The sequence below is a fragment of the Vitis riparia genome, chromosome 12, assembly GCF_004353265.1.
Source record: "Vitis riparia cultivar Riparia Gloire de Montpellier isolate 1030 chromosome 12, EGFV_Vit.rip_1.0, whole genome shotgun sequence".
NCBI classification, from domain to species: Eukaryota; Viridiplantae; Streptophyta; class Magnoliopsida; order Vitales; family Vitaceae; genus Vitis; species Vitis riparia.
Window position 1 is genome coordinate 18025676 of NC_048442.1, and position 12475 is coordinate 18038150.

General features: G+C 34.7%; 2 protein-coding genes across 3 annotated transcripts in view; one reads left to right on the plus strand and one right to left on the minus strand.

Moving 5' to 3' along the window:
• The first annotated feature begins 2943 nt into the window (after window positions 1-2943).
• Window positions 2944-5313, plus strand: LOC117927210 (transcription factor MYB101-like). The gene is made up of 3 exons (XM_034846657.1): window positions 2944-3633; window positions 3818-4751; window positions 4846-5313. The coding sequence occupies exons 1-3, from the start codon at window positions 3298-3300 to the stop codon at window positions 5136-5138; spliced, it is 1563 nt and encodes a 520-aa protein (XP_034702548.1). The 5' UTR covers window positions 2944-3297; the 3' UTR covers window positions 5139-5313.
• A 2474-nt stretch (window positions 5314-7787) lies between these two features.
• Window positions 7788-12475, minus strand: part of LOC117926481 (2-alkenal reductase (NADP(+)-dependent)-like) — a 29942-nt gene continuing 25254 nt past the window's right edge. Inside the window, exons 2-7 of one of the 2 annotated variants that reach the window (XM_034845576.1) lie at window positions 9654-9936; window positions 9395-9575; window positions 9135-9301; window positions 8561-8643; window positions 8312-8438; window positions 7788-8134 (exon numbers count right to left, since the gene is read on the minus strand). In XM_034845576.1, the coding sequence (XP_034701467.1) occupies window positions 7880-8134; window positions 8312-8438; window positions 8561-8643; window positions 9135-9301; window positions 9395-9575; window positions 9654-9926 (1086 nt within the window). In that variant the 5' untranslated portion in view covers window positions 9927-9936 and the 3' untranslated portion in view covers window positions 7788-7879. Of the gene's footprint in view, window positions 8135-8311; window positions 8439-8560; window positions 8644-9134; window positions 9302-9394; window positions 9576-9653; window positions 9972-12475 lie in introns of both variants that reach the window. The other variant, XM_034845577.1, reaches the window with a different exon arrangement.

The window sequence follows — 12475 nt, forward strand, 5'->3', positions numbered from 1 at the left end:
AAATTTGTTGTCAATGACTAATTTGATCTTTGATAGTACGAGGCCTTACCTTGCTATGCTCCTTTAATGCCTTTTTGGTTTTGGTTTAGCATCAAGACTCTCCTTTCCTCTGTTATCAACATCATCAGGCAAATTAGTCTTACCTTTCCTTTCTTTGTGAGCCATTGCAAGATCAATTAGCCCAAGTGTCAGCTAGTGCAACCATCCAAGAATGATCTGTACAAGAATTGAAATTGGTGAATTATGACTAAAACCTAGATATCAGTTTAGAGGTTCATTGCATGCCCAGCTTTTCCTGTTTCTGGATAAATTTGGTGCATGAGTAAGTTACTAAGTTTGATCATGTGGTAAGTGTTTGAAACTTATATGATGTTAGAACCTGTTGCTAATACCAGCTGGTATACTCTCTTCAAACTGCTACTATGTATTCTCAATTGCTGTAGATTATGTGGTCAAGTGGTTAGTCAATCTAGTATCAACAGCATCTGCAAAATTGTGGGTGTCGGCTCTTGCCAGAGACAAGAGAAGGAAGGCATTAAGTTGATCAAAAGAAAAGGGTGGTGGCTGTTTTGATCATCTACAGCCAAGCTATCTAAGATCAAAGTTTTGAGGCTGGTTTATACCGTGGAAAAGTTTCCCACGGTGTAGTCCACCGAAGCCTGAGGAGATGGGGAACCGAGAACAACATCAGCCCTTTTGTGGAGACATGAAATTATCAATTAAAACATTGCAGATTGGGAAGCTGAAACTTTCTGGGATTGTTGTAAGAGGATACAGATGTTTTAGAGTTGCAGAGCTCCAGAGATTATATCGGTGTAAGGTGAAGCACAAAGATTAAAAAGGACACAAATAAGAGAAAGGTACTCAGTTATCCGGCAAATTTCATCACCCTATAAACCATTATTTATAGGCATGGGCTATGTGGTCATCCGCAAAACCCTGAATTTTAACACTTCCCCCATCCTAGTACAAGGGTTTGCCTCTTCATCTTCTTCAAAACATCATTGGGTAAAATCTTGTAAGAAAAACTTTAATAGAAGGAAATTGAAAAGTATAATATTCTTTAAATGCTATTAGGTTGCTATGATTGTCTTGTTAAAAAATTTGTCATAAAATTTAGCAAAGACAAAGCTTAGATGAAAAGGGGCAGAGAGTACATTGGTTTGATGGTGATGCTGTCCCATGAAGTCGAGGCAACGTCAGAAATGTTGTCGTGGCATGACTGGCAGTGGAGTAGAGGGGTGCTAGCCGATGGACGGTGAGACCATGGGGCAAGTGGTGGTGCCATGTTGGTGTGAGGAGTCTAGAGAAATGGGTTGATGCTGAAAATTTGTTGACCTCATTGTAATATTTTCAAGTTAGGGCAAAACTATACATTAATAGAAAATTAATGGAGAGCAGTATGTTTGGTCATGTACAATTTGTTTAACACATTAATGTGCCAATTGCACTTAACGTAAGGTACTACTAAACAAGTAATTCGTTGTTTACTTCTTTAAAATGAAATGGGTCGTACCACATAAGAGCTAAGTAAATGTGATTTGTCCATTTGAAAGCATTTCAAAACTTTATCTATATGTGTCCATCGGTAAAAGTAGTATTCCATTTAAAGAATGTTTGATATATAGCTCAAGACAATATTTTATTTCAAATTCATTCTTCAAATAATTAACTATATTTGTGAGCTATTTAAAAGTTTTTATAAGATTCAAATCATCCACATATACTATAATTATTGTAAATCTGATTTATAATATTTTAATAAAAATATACAAGCAAATTGAATTATTCACCTATCTTTTTTTTTTTTTTTTACCATATATAATAATATTTTTATTATAGATTCACATCTCTTTAAATAGAAAAAGGGTCACTTAAAAAACCAAATAATTAAAATACCATGCAAATATTTTTTATATTCATATTTTAATAAAATTTGAATTTAAATTTGATATTTAAATTATAAATATACCTTAACTAGTATATGATAAATAATAATCCCTTGAAGGATATGTTTTTCTTCATATAATTATTTTTTATATTTTCTCCAATAGAAGAAAGAAAGATATGTTATTTAGTATTATTTTATAAATAAATAAAAAAAGATTATTTAAGAAAATAATAAACTACAATGCAATTTTATATTTTCTCATTTTTAAAAAATACAGACCGAAAATAAAATAGATATTTAGAATACAAACACATAATCAATAATTTAACATTTCGTAATAATACCATGTGAAAGTAAAACACATTTTTAGTGTTATTGATCAAATATATATGTGAATTAAGAGTTCATTTGACAGTAATTATCATAATTATAAAAAATATTTTTAGTTTAAAAAATATTTTTTTTTTTTTAATATGAAGTGTTTGAAATATTTTAGAAAGACTTATAACATTTTTTAAAATTATTTGTAATATTAAAAAAATCACTTATAATATTTTTTGACTTAAAAATAGATTTAAAAAAAAATAATTCCATTAAAAACATTTCAAATAAATACACTTTCAAACATATTTTGAATATAGATAATCCTTATTGTACATGAAAACATGGTACTTGGTTATATTGAATAAAAATTTATTATATGCATTAAATATTATATTGTCATTATTATTATTATTATATATAATAGATGTAGTTATTATTATTTTTTATTTCTTATAATTCCAATAAAATACGAAAAATGAAATAAATTTAATATAATAGTCATTTTGGGTGTTGTCTCATAAATTGTTTATAAAAGAATTTTAAAAAATGTACCAAAAATAGAAAATGGGGGTGTGGGTTGAGAAAACGCGTATAAATTACGTATGCATGTGGGCTGTAGCATGCAAAACGGAGCGAATTACAAGCTTTCACCTCTAAATTCTCAGAAGCGTCTCTGTGGGGGGCTTCTCTCACCACCCCCAAACCCCAGCTTCGCTTTCCACAGCTCATCTCTCTTTGCTCTCCTCTCACTCTTCATCCTTTTTCCTCTATCAATTACCTTCTGTGTCGCTCTTTCTCTCTCTGTGTATCTGTTTTTCTCTATCTCTCTCCCTCTGACCCATAATCAGAAGAGGAGGAGGAGAGGAGGAACAGCCACAGCCCTCATTTTCTCTCTTTCTCTCCCATTCTCTCCTCTGTTTTTTGTCTGTATTTTGGAGAGGGGAGAGAATTGAATTCAACTTCTCTGCCAAACCCTCTCCCAAGAAAAAGAAATAAACTACGACCATATATATATATATATACACACATCTATATAGATACATATATAAAGTTTTGTGAAGCAGTAGAAAGCAAAAAAGAAAATGATAAGCAACAGCGGTGGTGGTGGTGCGTTGAGCGATGATGCGACGTCTGGGATGGGCGGCAATGGAGGGGCTAATCAGGGGCTGAAGAAGGGGCCGTGGACGACGGCAGAGGACGCGGTGCTGGTGGAGTATGTGAAGAGGCATGGAGAGGGGAACTGGAACTCTGTGCAGAAGAATTCAGGGCTGTCCAGGTGTGGGAAGAGTTGTAGGCTGAGATGGGCTAACCACTTGAGGCCTAATCTCAAGAAGGGTGCATTCTCTCCTGAAGAAGAGAGACTCATTGTTGAACTCCATGCTAAGCTTGGTAACAAATGGGCTCGCATGGCTGCTCAGGTTTGATAATTATTCTCTTTTCTTCTTCTGTTTGTGTTTTCATTTTCCTCCTCCTGTCACCATACCTGTTCAGATTTTGATGTTTCCATCTCTCTTTTGGTTTTTTCTTTGGTTTTTTTTATGACCCATCTGGACTTTTCCTCTCTATTTATCCTCTGTTGATTCTTCTTTTCTTTGTCTTCAGTTACCAGGTCGAACAGACAACGAAATCAAGAACTACTGGAACACAAGGGTGAAGAGACGGCAGCGAGCTGGTCTGCCTTTGTATCCGCAAGGAGTTCAGAAAGAAGCACTTCACCAGCAGCAGCAGCAGCAGCCCGTACTGCCCCATTCTTCATCTTCTATGTTTTCACCATTCCTGTCATCACCTCAGCAAACAAAGCCCAGTTTCAATCCTACTCTCTCGCTTTTCGATCAGGTCAATTTCACAACTTCTGCAAATCCTATAAGCAGCCACGCCAATTCATCTTTTCTCAGCAACCCCTCTTCCCAGTTTAAGTTTTTCCCCAACAACAATGCCGGTTATACTATGCCGTTGTCCCCTGTTTCACCATTCCAATCCTCGATGTCTTCTCTCTACAACCATAGCCTCACTCAATCCCAACTTCTTTCCCAGTCTCCAGTTCAGTTCAATTCTGGCAGCTTTGACGGCAGTTTCAATCTAAATCAGCCAATTGTGGGATCCCAATTTCACCCCATTGTTGCAGTTCCGGGGATGAATCTGAAACTTCCTGCATCCCCATCTCCACTACAACAAACCACCCCTGCTTCCTCAGGCGCAACCGGGGACGATTACATGATATCACAGTCAACCACTGCTAATACTTATGCGGTTGCTCCGCCACTGTCACAGGACACTAGTGGTTTGCTGGATGATATGTTGAAGGAGGCTGAAACTTTGTCCCGGAATGAGAATTCCAAGGAGGAAAACTGTGTAGTGCAGTTTGGGAATGCGCAAGCTGAGGACAACTCCATGGCTGCATCAAACAAGGGAAAACATGTCCTTGATGGGATTGTGCAGAACGGAGCTGGTCAGCATATGTGGTCTGCTTACGGGAACCGCCAGGCCACTCCTGAGAACCAGTGGGCTGATTCCTGCGCTGCTCAGGCACATGCTGGTGAGTTCATGTAAAGGTGTTCGATGAAATTCACATCGATTTCAATATTGTTTGTAGCTCCAGATTTTGAACATATGGCTTGTTGGTCACACAGGGATGAAGCGAAAGAAGGAACAAATGGAGGAGATTGCTTGCATGGATGATGATCTGTTGAGCCTACTAGACTGGCACCATGGCTATGGAGATGTATCAATTGGTCAGCTTACAAATGGGATTGGTGCTAACATGGGACTTGACCATACTTCACCCTTCTCAGCCCCCGCAGCCACCACCACCGCTGCCACCTCCACCTCTGCCACCGCCACCGCCACCACCAGCACCACCAACCCGAGCCTTAAACAGGGCATGGAGTCATGCGAATGGTACACCATGCCTAGCATTTGTTAAACAACTCTTTTTGGGAACACTTAACATTTTATTCAAAGGCAGTAGTTTTATGGGTCTTAAGTTCAATGATTGTTTGAGATTAACTTTTCTTACCATTTGCAAAAGAAACAAAAAAAAGAGAAAGATTTGTACATTATTGTAAAACTTTGTGATATTCTATACTTAGCTATTTAGAGTATGACATTCATTGTTGATTTTGATCCTTTTACTGCAGAGTAATGCCATAAATTGCCGGACAACTTCTCCAAACAGGCTCTTCCAAGAGTATAAAGGCCTTAATTTTGTAAAAAGATTACATGTGGTGCTACTCCAAGGAGTCTTTATTGAATGGGTCTCTTAAATAATTAGTTGCTTTGTGTGAAGAATAGATACAAAAATGCAAGTAGGTTCTTTTTCTTTGGTAGAAAAAAAAAACACACACACACACATTGTGCTAGTCAAAAGAACCATCCTCTTTTGGTAAATGAATCCCAAATTTGTGAGCCAAATTTTGGGCATGACATGATAGTTATTTGAGATAGTGTGAATAGAGTTGTGGCATGACATATGTTTTCCTCAATTTAGGGGTGGGGGGCAATCCGGATAGACCCAATTGGCCCATACATATCTTTATCCCGGAATCTCGGTATTTGCTAAATTTGGAGGAGCTTTAGTGAGGAGGCATGGCCTCAACATGGCTTTTATGAACTCTTTGGTTGTGAAACGTCCCTATTTTTAGAGGGAGAAAAGGGGGGTTCATGCAGGACATCCTTTCCCCAGCTATGGCCCAATTCTCTCTATTCGTAAGTGTGAGATCAGAAAACATAGGAGCTGCTTGGGCGATGGGTGACCATGGAAACACGCTTCACGTTCTCTTACCTTTCCTTTTTTGTACTTTGTGATTGAATTTTTATCATAGTGATGCATGCATCCCCCAAGTGGAGTGATAAGATCATAAAATTTGCCCCAAGTAAAAACCTAGGGTGCAAGAGACAAGTTCCTAATACTTGTAAGGACAATTCATATGTTTTAAAGCAAAAGGGTTGGTGATCAAAGGAAGGCAACATCCATTCATATCATCATAGATAGTTTCCGAGTCTTTCCTTGACCAATATTATTTAGAATTTTATGATTCGTTTTCTCTTTAATTTACAATGAAGATATTTATTTATATGATAATAAAAAATTATATCAATTTTTTTAGTAAGAATGAATGTGAGAATCAAGAAAGTCACCTCATGCCTATTGTAAGCAATACTTTACCAATGCGAAAATAATGAAAAAAAAGAAAGAAAAAAACATTTATATGTTGGGAAAGTACTAAAAAGGAAAAAAAAACATTAAAAAAAAAATTATTTTCTTATATTTGATTTTACTATTAAAAATATGAAAAAAAAAATTAAATATAATTAAAATTAGTTTGAAAGTTATATATATATTTTTTCAAATCATTGAAGGCTTATATGATATAGTTAAAATAAATTTGAAATACGATATGAAAAAATTTCTTGAATTTATATATATATATATTATTTTTCTTCATTAATTTTTTATTTCTCTCATTTTTTTCAGATTTTTCAAAAACCAAATGTAACTTATATGTCTGCTCATGATTTTTCAAGAGAGTTTTTACTCGTAAAATAAGTTTCGAGAAAAAAAAAGGCACCAAGAAGATGCCAAATCAAACCATTGGTAAAAGATCATCAAAGGACAAAAGTTCTATCTTTTTTTTTATTTTTTTATATATCACTTTCTAGATGTTTTAGTGGGCATAGAGATTGCATGTTTATATGCTGGTGAAGGCATTACCCACACCAGTGACACCACCCCATTTCAAGCCATTGATTCCTCTTCCCCACAAACCTTGTGTTTCCTTTGCTTCACTTCCTACTTTCCTAGTCTTAATTTTTCCTTTTTTCCAAACTTCTTCTGCATCCACTTGAATTATAAACTATGAATCTTCAACACTCATATACTCTCTCTTTTCGTGTATAGAATCTTCACTACATTAAGGACTAGTCTAGGATATAGAATTTCTTTTCATAAAGGCCACTTGAGAAAATTATACCAACTTTGTGGCCTTGATCACTTATTCAAGCGGAATTGAAATAGAGGAAAATGGCATTTTTAGCTTTCTCAAGGCCAATTTTCAAGCAAACCCAAATCAGCATTCTTCCCATAACACAACTAGAAACAAATAACCCTTAAAAGCATGAAATACTGGTCCATTTTTATTCGATTCTCGAGTTGAAAGCTTAATTCAGATTGAGAAATCAAAAGGGTTTCTTTCAAACCATCCATTAATTGTCTAATCAGATGTGCTTCACCATGTTTTACACCTATTGGTGTCAAAGAAAAGTATGGCTAAAGGTCTCAAACCATTCCTCCTGAATGGGAGTCCAGCGCTTGCATGGTTAGCTTACCTCTTTGCTGAAAAGAATACCATTTCAAGCTAAGTATTGACTTGTCTCTTTGCAAAAGCACTTTCAGATTGGAATCAAGCTGTCCCTTCTCCACTGTAAGGTCTAACTATATGTTCCTTGATCTGTTCCCTCAGAATTGAAGCTACTTCAAGATTTTCAAAACATAATATGAAAAAAAAAAAAATAAAAGGCTGGAATATTCAAACAATAACAGTCATTATTATTTCATATGAAGCAACAAGGCTTAGAAATCCAGAGATATATAGTGTATTCAATGCAAACATAGAATCCTAAAATATAGTCCTTGATCCCGAAAGAATAGTGTTGGTAAGGATAAAATTATGGCTTAACTTGAATGACTACTTTTCCAATGTTAGAGCTAGAGAATATGGATCCCAAGCTCTCAATGAAGCTCTCAATTCCATAGTAGATTTTGTGTTTGGATCTTAGCTTCCCTTCTTTTGTGTAGGTCACCATCGCCTTTGTAAAATCGTCAAACCGATCCATATGCGAACCCATCAAATACCCTTCAATTCTCACTTCCTTTCCCACAATATTCAGCAGATTCCTGACCCCTTCTCTTTCTGTCCAAACCTGCATAAAATGATTAATCAGTAGTAGAAAACCAACCAAAAATACAGGTAGCAAATATACTTCACATGTAAGTTTACATATGGGAGCATGTAAACTTCATAGAGGCGGAAGGAATGTTTTAAGCCTCTCAGAGTTACTCCCTGGCCAGGTCGTATTCAACTTGAGAAGATGATGTACCTGATTATATTGAGATATCATTCCAGAGACTGCTATGCGGGCACGGGCATTAACATGGTTTAGGACTGCCTCAAGCATTTTACCACCAACATTATCGAGGTAGAGGTCGATACCATTAGGGAAATACCTGCATTATTCAATGAATTTCATCCATTCAGTCATGTGAATTGATGTTTACAGTAAAAATCTACATGCATATTCGGCCATGCATGGACAAGTTATAATTGGCAAATTCATACGAAGTCTTACTTGCTTAAAGCAGCATCAAAATCTGTTTCTTTGTTGTAGTTGAATGCATCGTCATAGCCAAACTCCTCTTTCAATAGTTTCACCTGCGTGGAGTTCATTGAAAGGGGGCAAAAGTAATCAACACATAGAAAATAATTTTTTTAAAATATTTAAATTATTTATAATAAAAGTTTGTTTCTGCATATGATTTAAAAATAATATTCTGTTTTTAAAAACAAAAAATAGTTTTAAAAAATTTATAACATTATTTACTTCTTGCTTTAAAATAAAAATAAAAATAAGGTAGTGTTTGTTTTTTTGCTTAATTGTAAATAGGAAGTTAATGCTTGATAGTTTATTTTTATTAAATATTAAAAACTAAAGAAAAATTAATGTATTAATTTTTTTATTTATAAAAAATTAAATATTTTGATTTTTTTTATTTAGAAAAAAAAAAATTATAATAAATTAAAATATAGAAAAACAAGCTGCCTAAATTCTGAAAATAAATTATTTTCAACAAAAAACCAAAAAAATAAACATCCTCCGAATCTTTTTATTTGTTATTTCTCGTTATCTCTCTGTATTACCATACCTTTTCATCAGTTCCGGTACTACCCACAACTCTACAACCTTTGAATTTAGCTAGTTGTCCGGCGAACATTCCAACACCACCAGCTGCTGCGGAGATGAACACGTTGGATCCCGACTTAGGGTTGCCAATCACTTCAATTGCCACCCATGCAGCAAATCCAGGAACCCCTACCACGTGAGCCACATTGCAACTGAGGTCAAACTGGGATTTTACCAAAAAAACCAGTGCCTAAATCAATAATTTCATATCCCAACGCTTACCTAGAGCGCTGAGATAAGTCGAAATTTCAATCCCAGCCGTTTGATCAACCACTTGCAAAGAAGTAGCCTCTATGATGCAGTACTCCGAGAAGGGGAAAAAAGAGGTACTAACGAGATCACCCTTGGAAAATCTACTGCTTTTTGACCGAATTACCCTTCCGATTCCACATGTCGTTATCACCTGCTTTTCCAGTTTGAACTAAGAAAAAAATTCCACAAAATGAAAAAATATATGAAAGCTGAGTTATAATATATGAACCTCATCAAGGGCAAATTGGGAAAAGTAGAGCCCTTCGTCTTGACCGCTCATTCTTCCTCGGAGATACGGGTCGACGGAAACCCAGAGGAGCTCGACAGCCACATGGTCCTTGGGGATTGAGTCAGCGTCGAGTGATAGTTTTGTGGTGCGAAGTTTGAGGTGATCAGACGTTGGAATGCCTCTGGCGGCGTAGGCTACCATAACCCATTCTCGTGACTCCACCATGGTTAGGTTCTCATCACCACCATTGTCAACACCTTCAAGGCCAGCCATCTCCCACTTTCTGCGATGGAACTTGAGTGCCTTCAGTGAATGATCCTTGTAGAAGAATTGAACTTCAGTGCCTATGGTGAAGGATACTTATAGAAAGGTGGGTGATGATGCGACTCATAGAGAAGAGTGAGAAAGACACAAGCTCACGGCGGTGCCTTAACATGGTAGTGGTTTAAGGGAAATCATTCTATTCAAGGAAAATGAGACAGAAAAAAGAAATAAAGAAAATATTATGGAAAAAAATAAGAAAAATTTTGTAAATAAAATTTTTATGGTCACCATTTTCTTTTCTTATATTTTTTTTTTCAAATTTTTTCATTACTAAATAAGAAAAAATTTAAGTAATATATAATAAGAAAGTCAATGCAAATAAATATAAAACAAAAATTACAATAAAGTAGAAAAAAATATTACATAAATAATTTATAGTAAATAAAAATAATATGTTACCTGTTATAAATGGATACGGTAATGGTGTATTACAACACAACTATCCATGATGACTTTAACTTTCTTTTTTTGGTAAAGAATTAAATATCGTATTTAATTGTGAATAACAATACAATTACGTGTGATCAACTCCTATAAATAAGAGACTTAGATAAATTATATAGGGAGAACTTCTTTTATAATCATGGTTGTTAGTATCGTACGATATTTTTAGATATATAAATACTTCAACAAGATACGTAAATTGTATCATAAGAAAGTTATCAAATCATACATCTAGATATATAAAAGATTTTAATAGGACTCATAAATTATATCATGAGAAAGTTTGCATCATGCAATGCAATGTGTGTATCAAATTATACATATCGTAATAAAAATGGATTTATATAAAATATTTTATTTGAGATTTAATTTTTAAAATTTTCAATAATAATTTTTTGCTATTGATATTAATTTATTTAAATAATTAAATTTATTAAAAGTTATATTAATAATTTATCTTATCAAATTAATTTTAATTTATAAAATATTATAACTTCATTAATTTTTTTATATTTTAGAAAATTTTGAATAAATTTATATTTTTAATATTTTAAAATAATAAAAATTATATATTTTTTATTTTCATCACTTGAGCATATGTTACGATTGTATAGTCATATCAATGCAAATTTTTTACTCCGAAAGCCAGCCTGAGACAACAACTAAAAAGATAAATATTATCTTGTTTTAATATTTAATTTATATTAAAGTTCAAATTAATCTTTACATAAAGCAGAGTAGACAATCCCAAACAACTAAAAAGGTAAAATATTATTTTGTTTTAATGTTTGTTTAATATTAAAAATAAAAACAGTCTCTAACTAAGCAACCCAAATGAGAGTGTGGGTCAAGTGAACTGGCAAGAACATCCTAATAGTGTTTCTTTCATGGTTGTTGAGGTCATTTCAAAATTATTTTCGAAAATAATTATTAAAAATTCAAAATTATTATGGTTTATAGAACAAATGTCTCCTTTGGTACCTAAAATCCTCTTTAACTTGTTTTGTATTTTCTAAGTATGTTTTAAAAATAATGGTTGTACAAAGCACCTTATTTTTTTATAATTTTTCATATTTATATAATAATTTTTTAAAACGGTCAACACAAAATAGCTTAAAACAACTAAAACATGTTCTTTGAAAACACCAACTTTTTTGTTTTCTAATTATTAAATGTGTTTTTTAGTTCTAAACAATTTGCACTACTGTAGACCCCTCAAGTTGCACTCGGGATGGACGACAGCTTCTTGTAGAGGACAGGGGGGGACCAACTTCTTGAAGCGAGCTGCTGGAGACACGTAGCGGAGCAGGTGACCGTCGCCATGGCGGTGGTTGAGGCTCCTGAGGATGCTGAGCGGTGAATAGTGGAGGGGTTGATGTTTTGAAAGAGGGACTGCAGGAGGTGGTGTCAAGGGGAGCTATCTTCAAAAAAAAAAAAAGGAAAAAAAAAGCTTGCCCGAGGAAGAAGGAGGGCAGGTATGGTTTCTATTCAGCTGGACCTCTTTGCTTTCATACCATTTTGTTATGATTTCTGGGTTTGCTAGTTTTTTTTCCTTTTATTTATCCTGATGAATGAATGCGAACATTGTGGTTTTTATTATGTTCTTGGATGTTCTTGCATATTTGGAGCCAGCATGCCTTCATTTTATGGTTGATTTTTAGCTTGGTTTTCAATATATTTTCGGAGTTCTATTTTGGCACTCATGCTCTTGGAGATGAAAATTTCTGGTTCAGTACTCAACTTGCAACTCGGCTATCCGTTACCTACCCATCTGCATGGGAACCATGCTCGCGTACCCGTCCGACCGTCCACAGCCATGCATGCCACCCTTCTCGTTTGCAGCCCATGCCCTTCATGCTGACACCCCATATACCTTATTGACTTATTTCTAACCCATCAAACCTCCTCTATCTCACTACCTACACACCCATTTCCATATTGTTATACTCCATCAACTCTCCCAATACCCATTCTCTTCCTTAATCACTACATCCACTTTCCATCTGCATGCATGGAGTTTCACATGCATGGCCACTCCCCTCCGGTACCAACCC

Excerpts from the sequence above, each read along its gene's own strand:
- LOC117927210 (XM_034846657.1), top strand. The coding sequence starts at position 3,298 with ATGATAAGCAACAGCGGTGGTGGTGGTGCGTTGAGCGATGATGCGACG. Across the intron at positions 3,634-3,817 it reads GGGCTCGCATGGCTGCTCAG|TTACCAGGTCGAACAGACAA; the intron begins GTTTGATAATTA and ends CTTTGTCTTCAG. Across the intron at positions 4,752-4,845 it reads CGCTGCTCAGGCACATGCTG|GGATGAAGCGAAAGAAGGAA; the intron begins GTGAGTTCATGT and ends TTGGTCACACAG.